Source organism: Grammomys surdaster, unplaced genomic scaffold (genome assembly GCF_004785775.1).
Source record: "Grammomys surdaster isolate TR1022 unplaced genomic scaffold, NIH_TR_1.0 166, whole genome shotgun sequence".
Taxonomy (NCBI): Eukaryota; Metazoa; Chordata; class Mammalia; order Rodentia; family Muridae; genus Grammomys; species Grammomys surdaster.
In genome coordinates, this window is record NW_021604614.1 from 21,086 (window position 1) to 30,129 (window position 9,044).

The 9,044-nt window shown below is 52.8% G+C and overlaps 1 protein-coding gene across 1 annotated transcript; it reads left to right on the forward strand.

Annotated features, from left to right (window-relative positions):
* Positions 1 to 3,518: 3,518 nt before the first annotated feature.
* Positions 3,519 to 7,265, forward strand: Trim56 (tripartite motif containing 56). The gene is made up of 3 exons (XM_028766070.1): positions 3,519 to 3,624; positions 4,777 to 4,904; positions 5,037 to 7,265. The coding sequence occupies exon 3, from the start codon at positions 5,038 to 5,040 to the stop codon at positions 7,252 to 7,254; it is 2,217 nt and encodes a 738-aa protein (XP_028621903.1). The 5' UTR covers positions 3,519 to 3,624; positions 4,777 to 4,904; position 5,037; the 3' UTR covers positions 7,255 to 7,265.
* Positions 7,266 to 9,044: the final 1,779 nt, after the last annotated feature.

Consider the following 9,044-nt stretch of genomic DNA (forward strand, 5'->3'; position numbering starts at 1 on the left):
ACACACACACACACACACACACACACACACAAACCCCACATACACATTACAAAATCTAAACAACATACTTTTTTTTTTTTTTCGAGACAGGGTTTCTCTGTGTAGTCCTGGCTGTCCTGGAACTCACTTTGTAGAAACAACATACTTCTAACAACCTAGAGATCAAAAAATGATAGTAAATAAATGAGAAAATATTCTTAATTTTAATGAAAATTAAAAACACAAGCCTCAGCAGTAAAGAAGCTCGCTCAGTGCCGAGCCCGGCAAGCTGCGTCACACAACATGGTGGAAGGAGAGCATTGACTTGTGCATTTTGTCCTCCAAGCTCCACACATGTGCAGCGACAGACACACACACACACACACACACATACAAAAATAACCATGACTAAGAAATTTATTTAAATAGAAAAGAAAAATCCAGTTAACAACACTGACCGAAAGCCTTGGGCGGGTTTGTATCAGCTCATGAGAAGTTCTGTGAGTGTCTTCCCAAATTCATGTTTTGCAACCTCACGTTGACACCTTTAAACCCTCTAGGGTAGGAGCGATTATAGCAAAGGAACATGTAAGTGAAGCCAAGAGCAGTCGTGTACACTTGTAGCTCCAGCACTCCAGAGGCTGGAGATAGGAAGGTCAGGAGTTCGAAGCTAGCCTCTGCTATACAGTGAATTTGAGGTCAGCCTGGGCTCCAGGAGAGCCTGTCTCAAAAACAATAAACCAGTAAATGGTGATTTGTTTTTTAATTCTGTCCTTAGAGAGCCAGAGCATGAACACTTACTAGCACAGACTGCAGGAAGAAAAAGTAAGTCTTCCAGGACAATGAAAGGAACAAAGGGGGAACAATGAGATGGCTCAGTGGATAAAGGGGCTTGCCACCAAGCCTGACAACCTGAGTTCAATTCCTGGGACCCCTGTGTTGAAAGGAGAGAAATTCATAGTAGGAGACATCTCTGTAAGTTGTCCTCTGAGGCCCATACCTTGAGCTCTTTAGTTTCTTGGGCTCTCAACTCAAGAAACTAAAAAGAAGGACAAATTAAACCCAAATTAAGCCTAGAGAGTGTTGCAGGAGTGTAATGCCAGATCCCTGGGAGGCTGAGGCAGGAGGCTTCCAAGCTCAAGCCTGGATAACATACCGAATTTCATGCTGGCCTGGGCTATGTAAAGACTGTCAGGAAGGGATAGGAATGAGAAAGGTAAGGGGGGATGAGGGAAGAAGAGGGGAACGGAAGCGGAGGAGGGAAGAGAGAGGAAAAGGGGGGATGAGAAGGGGATAAAGAAGGAAAGGAAAGAACAGAAAAGAAAAAGCTAGAAGCCAGGTGATGGCTTTAGTCCCAGCACTTGGGAGGCAGAGGGAGGTGGAGCTCTGTTCCAGGCCAGCCTTGTCTACAGAGTGATCTCTAGGACAGCCAGGGCTTACATAGAGAAACCCTGACTAGAAAAGGAGAGAGAGAGAGAGAGAGAGAGAGAGAGAGAGAGAGAGAGAAGGAGAGCGCAAGTCTGTTTTGGGTGTGTTCTCTGTCTGAGCAGCTCCAGGCTGACCCATCCAAGGGGCTTCTTAGGGACACCCCTTTTTATCTTTACTCTTTATCAGTGAGTGAGATTGCAGGGTCGTTTGGAAAGGGGGTGCTGGGGTAGACACGCTGACAAGGTAAAACTGCGGCTCACAAGGCTTGCTTGCACAAGAGATTAAGATGCGGCTTACAGTACAAGGGTCTGCTATGGCCCATGAAAACTCACAGGCAGACTGGCAGAGTGGGCTGTACTGGATCCTAGTTTTTAAACCTCAAGCCTAGTACATTGCTATCTTAACATGTTTTAGAATTGAGCTTGATTGTGAATGTGTGTGGGCACACAAGTTCAAAGGGCTGGGTGTGACAGTCAGACAACAGCTTATGGGAGTCAATTCTCTCCTGCCAGGTAGGTTCTGGGAATTGAACTCCGGTCCTCAGGTTTGGTGGCAAGCACCTTTATTTGCTGAGCCATCTTGCTATTGTAGCTATTTAACGGTGTTATTTAAAACATCTCAAGTTGCAGCCTTCACAGAAAAGGTATTAACTCTGCCGAAGTTCTTGCTTCTCAGCTGGCAGAGGTTTTACCCAGGCGTGAGAGGTAGGGGCTCTTGACGCTCCTGTTGAAGCCCACACCCTTTTGTGTTTCTTTGAGTCTGGGTCTCACGTATCTCAGGCTGGCTGGAACTTGCTATATATTGAGGATGACCTCGAACTCCTGATCCTCCAGCCTCTGCCTCTCAAGTGCCGGGATCACACTTAGTTGATTAGGTGCTGTGGGTGGAATCCAGGGCCTCGTGCATGCCAAGCAAGCATTCTACCAGTGTGAGCCATATCACAGTCCACCCCAGTGTGACCTTAACTTCCCTTGTCTTTCTGTGCTGTCTGGTTTCTCCAGGCCTTCTCCTTAGAATAGTATTTTTCTTTTCTAGGACAAAAAAAAAAAAAAATCCAAAGATGGGGGTGGTGGTACACACCTGTAATACTAACACTCAGGAGGCTGGGGCAGAAGAATCTGGAATTTGAAGCTAGCCTAGGCTACATAACAAGACTTTGGCTAAATAAACAAATAAGAAAAAACATATAATTAAACAAATAAACATATAAATAAACAAATAAGAAAAAAAACCTAAAAGTACAGTTTTTACTGAAAGTATTGCTCTTACACCATCAGGAAGCAGAAATTTGAGAGAGGAAAAAAAGATTGACAAGGTGAGCCATGTTAAGGCAGGCACCACCTGACCGACTTCTTGCCCTCATTTTGATTGACTACCTGCTCTGTGGCATCCAGCCAGTTACTCAGTTGTCGTCCATCGTCTGCCATGGTTCACAATGTCCCCTGTGATTCTTTTTTTCAGACCGGATCCAGTAGCTCCCACAGGCCTTAAACTTGCTAAGTATCTAAGGTTAGCTATCATGGAACCTCGGCTCCTCCTGCCTCCAGCTCCCCAGCGCTGGGATTACAGCGGTTCCCCACCACCCCAGGCTGAGGATTTCGGATCTCATTCCTCTGTCCCTGCACACCTGTTGCTCTCAGAAAGCTCTGCCCCGGGAAGCCCCCCAAAAGCTCTGAGACCTCCTCAAATAGATCTCTAGATAGAGCCTCCTCCAGGAAGCCTGCGCTGAGCCCTGGAAACGATGTCCTTATCTGGGGCTCACAGGTTCAACTGTTCGCCAAGGATCCAGGAGGAGCCTCGCCCACTGGCCCAATCACCCATCTGTCATTCCTTGCCACACATAAACATTCTGACCCAATAAACATGCTCAGAGAACAGATTCTGGGGCAGTGTCTTATTTGCAACACACACTCAAGCTGACAGCTTGTGCCTGGGGCTACCAGACGCCCTGGACTGTGCCCCCCCAGACCTTCCTGCTAGAGGCGGGTCTGGACTTACTGCCCCGGCCAAAGGGGAGGGAGGGTTGCAGGGTGGGGTGGGGAGGAAGGCGGGGCTTGCGCCCCAGAGTAGTTGTCCCGGGCCGGGGACGGAAGTTGCACCACTACAGAACGATTACTTTCAGTTTTGTTTCTCTTGCAGGTAGTCAACTACCGGCAGTAGCGGGATTTCGGGGCTCCCCGCGTCCTGCTGGGAGAGTCCAAGATCAGCTGTGGCTGGGTAAGGAGAGCCGGGGGAGGTGGGTGGGGGTAAGAGCCAGGACCCAGAAAGACGAGGCTGGGGGGAGGGGAGAGAGGAAAAGGGAGGGAAGTGAGAAAGCCCGGGAGAGGGAAAGGAAGGGAGGGGAGAGAGAGCAGAGGGGATCTAGAAAGCCTGAGAGGACAATCTTGGAACCAGGCCCTGTCCCTCAACCTCCCACCCTGTGTCCGGAATCCTACGCTCCCTGAGTGTAGACAACCGCACCCCCACCCCCACTCCGAGTTTTCCCTCCCAACACTGGTGAAAAGTGCAACCTCTCTACCCCTCACCCCCCATTTTGTAATCCAGGCGAGCCTCGAATCTGTAGCAATCTCCCTGTCTCAGGCTCCTGAGCGCTAGGATTCCACCAGCTTTCTTGATTATGTCGCCCCCGTGCTGGGGACTTACAATACCTTCCCTCCAGATGATTCTAGAATCCATTTGGTAGGAAATGGTGAAATTAGAGGATTCCAGGGGTCAGGCCAGATCTACATGACCCTGAGGTCCAGGAAAAGGAAAGAGGTGAACTCTTTCTCCCTGAGCCTTCATCTTGATCTGTGATAATTTTCAAAACTAGCTGGGACAGGAAGTAGGGTCCCCCCACAGGACACCCACAGATGGACAGATAAAGACTTCGGGACTCTGTCCAACATGGAAAAGTGGGGTGCTAGCATGCACCTGACCTATGTGTCCTTACTGGTGGCCCCTTGAACCCTAATACCCACTTACAACAGGACCCATACCAAGACGAATGCGGTGGCCCGCTTGCCTGTAATGTGAGTGCTCAGGAGACTGAGATAGGAGGAACACAGACCTCCTATCTCAGACCCTAGGCTTGGCTGACTTGGTAGAGTGCTGCCTAGCACACAAGAAGCCCCAGGTTCCCTCCCCAGTGCTACGTAAACTGGGTGTTCTGGCACACACCTGGAATCCCAGGGCTCCGGAAGTGGAGGCAGGAAGTTCAGAAAGTCAAGGTCATCCTGGGCTACTTGGCCAAGTTTGAGGCCAGCCTGGGCTACGTGAGACCAGAAGGACTTGGGCTACACCTACCTTTGGCCCATGACCTGGTACGTTACTAATTAGATTACTCCATCTCTGAGGCCTGGAGGCTACCCGGTCTCATTTTACCCACAGGCTCCATACTTCCCACAGCGTTTGCATGTTGACGTCTGGTGGGTGTCGGTAAGACACAAAGTGGAAGAAAGAAGGCTTTCCCCTGGTATCCAGTGCCTCCCACAAGCCGCAGCCTACCAAACACCCAGGTGAGTGTGGACACCAGGAAAGAGTAGGGGAGGGGCCAGGATGAAGTGTGTTTGTGTGTGTGTGTGGCGGGGAGACAGGACCAAGCTAGGGGTGTGGCCTCTGACCTCTGACCTCTGCTCCTCCCCTTATAGCATGAACTCCAAAATCTCCTCCCCAACCCTGCTGGAAGCTCTGAGCAGCGATTTCCTAGCCTGTAAAATCTGCTTGGAGCAACTCCACACACCCAAGACTCTCCCATGCCTACATACCTATTGCCAGGACTGTCTGGCCCAACTGGACATCGGTGGCCAGGTCCGCTGCCCCGAGTGTCGGGAGATTGTACCTATACCCCCCGAAGGTGTGGCCGCCTTTAAGACCAACTTCTTTGTCAACGGGCTCTTGGATCTCGTCAAGGCCAGAGCTCCTGGAGACATCCATTCAGGGAAGCCAACCTGCGCTCTGTGCCCTCTGGTGGGAGGCAAGAGCTCCGGGGGACCCGCCACAGCCAGGTGCTTGGACTGTGCGGATGATTTATGCCAGGCCTGTGCCGATGGGCACCGCTGCTCCCGCCAGACCCATAAACACCGTGTCGTTGACTTGGTGGGTTACAGAGCCGGGTGGTACGACGAAGAGGCTCGCGAGCGCCAGGCATCCCAGTGTCCCCAGCACCCAGGGGAAGCCCTCTGCTTCCTCTGTCAGCCTTGTTCTCAGTTGCTCTGCAAGGATTGCCGCCTGGGTCCCCATATTGATCACCCCTGCTTGCCCCTGGCGGAAGCCGTGCGTTCCAGGAAGCCAGGTCTTGAGGAGTTATTGGCAGGTGTGGACAGCAATCTGGTGGAGCTAGAGGCCACTCGGGTGGCGGAGAAGGAAGCCCTGGCCTTGCTTCGGGAGCAGGCAGCCAGTGTGGGGACGCAGGTGGAGGAGGCAGCTGAACGAATCCTCAAGTCCCTGCTAGCCCAGAAGCAGGAAGTGTTGGGACAACTCCGGGCCCTCGTGGAGGCTGCCGAGGAGGCTACCAGGGAGAGGCTGACCAAGATAGAGGGCCAAGAGCAGGTGGCCAAGGCCGCTGCTGCCTTCGCCCGTCGAGTGCTCAGCCTGGGGCTAGAGGCCGAGATCCTTTCGCTGGAGGGAGCAATCACACAGCGCCTGCGCCAGCTTCAAGACTCTCCCTGGACGTTGGGGCCCACCCGCTGTGTGCTGCCCCATCTGGAGCTCCATCCTGGGCTGGAGGACAAGAACTGCCACCTGCTCCGACTCTCCTTTGAGGAGCCAAAACAGTCCCAGAAGGACAATGGGAAGGGTGGAGCCGGTGCCCAAGGAGGTGCCCAAGGAGGAGCCGAAGCTGAAGGCCAAGGGGAAGATAGAAGCAAGATCACGAAGCAGGGTGGAGCCCAGCCCCTGACTCCCAAAGAGGGCAAAGTCCAGAGCCCCCAAGAAGATGACGAGGTAGTCGTTGAAAGGGGTAACAGGCCTAACAAGAAGAAAAAGTGCAAAGGCAGGGGCAAGTCCGTGTCTCGGGAGCCCAGCCCCATCCTGAGGCCAAACCTAGAAGGTTCAGGCCCCCTCCCTCGGCCTGTTTTTTCCTGGAGTTTCCCCACCAGGATGCCTGGGGACAAGCGCTCCCCGCGTATCACAGGGCTCTGTCCCTACGGCCCCCAGGAGATCTTGGTGGCAGATGAGCAGAACAGGGTGTTGAAACGCTTCTCCCTCAATGGGGACTACAAGGGCACAGTGCCGGTCCCCGAGGGCTGTTCCCCCTGCAGCGTGGCTGCCCTGCAGAATGCAGTGGCTTTCTCTGCCAATGCAAGGCTCTACCTTGTCAGTCCTGAGGGGGAAGTTCAATGGCGCAGGTCCCTGAGCCTCACGCAGTCCAGCCACGCTGTGGCCGCAATGCCATGTGGAGACCGGGTGGCTGTCAGCGTGGCAGGCCACGTAGAGGTATACAAGAAAGAAGGCAACCTGGCTACCCGGTTTATCCCTGGAGGCAAGGCTAGTCGGGGCCAGCGGGCCCTGGTGTTCCTGACCACCAGCCCCCAGGGCAATTTTGTAGGGTCAGATTGGCAGCAGAACAGTGTGGTTTTCTGTGATGGGCTGGGTCAGGTGATCTGGGAATACAAGGGTCCTGGGTTACATGGCTGCCAGCCAGGGTCTGTGTCTGTGGATAAGAAGGGCTACATATTTCTGACCCTTCGAGAGGTGAACAAGGTGGTGATCCTAGATCCCAAGGGCTCGCTTCTTGGTGACTTCCTAACCGCATACCACGGCCTGGAAAAGCCCCGGGTAACCACCATGGTAGATGGCAAATACTTAGTGGTGTCACTTAGTAATGGGACCATCCATGTCTTTAGGGTCAGGTTTCCTGACAGTTAAAGGGGCTTTTGGCGGGGATGGGGGGCAGGAGGGAGGGAGGGAGGAAGGAAGGGAGGGAAGGAGGGCGGGAGCATAATAGAAGCAGAACCCCCGTAGGATGAGGTGCCCAAGGGCGCTTTCCCAGCCAGCGAAATGCTTGCTCCTTTGGTGATGTACAGGGATGGAAGATACTAAGCCGTGTTGGCCAGACCACAGCAGGTGCCAGCAGTCAACCAAACCGCTTGCTTTTGATGATTCCTGCAGCTGTGGCTGCTGCTGTAGTTTAGATGTCTTGAGATTTAGAAGCCTGATTCTTGATTTGTATTCTTCATAAACCATTCCTGGGATGGGGTCATGACTTGCCTACAACGAAAGGCTCAATAGTAGAGTGCTGCCTAGGTTCTGCCAGAGAGGAGTTAGGGCATGGCTTGCTATAGAGGGCCTGTCTAGAATCCACCAATGAGGGTGGGGCGTGGCTCAGTGGTAGAGCCCCTGCCTAGAATCCCCTAGTGAGGGGCTGGGGTGTGGCTCAGTGGTAGAGCCCCTGCCTAGAATCCCCTAGTGAGGGGTTGGGGTTGTGGCTCAGTGGTAGAGCCCCTGCCTAGAATCCCCTAGTGAGGGGCTGGGGGTGTGGCTCAGTGGTAAAGCCCCTGCCTAGAATCCCCCAGTGAGGGGCTGGGGGCGTGGCTTGGTCTTAGAAGACTTGTCTAGTCTGCAGGAAGTCCTGAGGTCAATTCCCAAGCACATCTTGCTTCCAAAAAAAAAAAACCTTGGAGCAGGTGAAAGAGTCCTAGGGAGATGACATAAGTCATCCTCCAAGCAAAGGAATACCCAGTACATGTCAAGATATGTTAGGCATGCTGGAAAGAGGGTGAGAACTGGCCATTCTCACAGGTGAACATGGGGTCAGAAGAGGCCAGAGATCTCAGAACAGTAATGATACTGACATGTTCTGCCAACCCATCAGGGAATAGAAACTCCTTCAGTGAAGTACGAGGTGGGTTTCAAGAGGTCAGGGGTCAGGGAGTCCAGGCACAAGCAGAGGCCATAGGTGTGAGATTAAATCCAGATGCAACACACTTGCACACACACACACCTGTTATCCCAGCACTTGAGAAGCTGAGGGAAGAGGATCATACATTTGAACCTAGCCTGGGCTACATGCAGAGACTCAAAAAATCTGGTTTTTCTCGCAACTCTCGAGCACCAGTTTGTCCCACAGAAGTTCCGTCTCTGGCTGCATGTTCTAGTGGATCAGCAAAGATGCCCACCCTAAGAGGGAGCCTCACTCCCAGATGGTAGCCGAGCAGTGTTGACATCAACACTCGTGAGTCCTGTCCAGAGAGGAGGGGTACCTCGGCAGAGGCTGTGATTCTGTGACTGTCCTTCACCAAGTACATGGACCACACCATCCTGCCCTTCACTGCCCACCAACCAGACATCTCCTAAGTTCTCAGAAGGCATTGAAGCCCTCAGAAACCATGAAAAGATCTGTCCGGTACTGAATAAGACTTGTCGGCCGCAGACACAGCAGGTGATGGGGGAGGGGGCGCTTATGGTTGCTGGTGAAACCCATCGACACCCCCAGGGCGTCAAAGTCTACATCAACTGGTTCTAGTCGGACGACCAGAAGTTCTTGGAGACAGAAGAGCAGAACCTTTTCAAAGATACCAGTCTGCCCTGAAAATTGCCCCCTCAGGAAGCTTAGTGACCCGAGGCATAGCCAGGCTGGCCGGGGTCCCCTCACACAGGAGATGTCCAGTGTCTGTAGGAGACAAAGCAAGAAGAGTTGGTGAACAGGATATGACGGA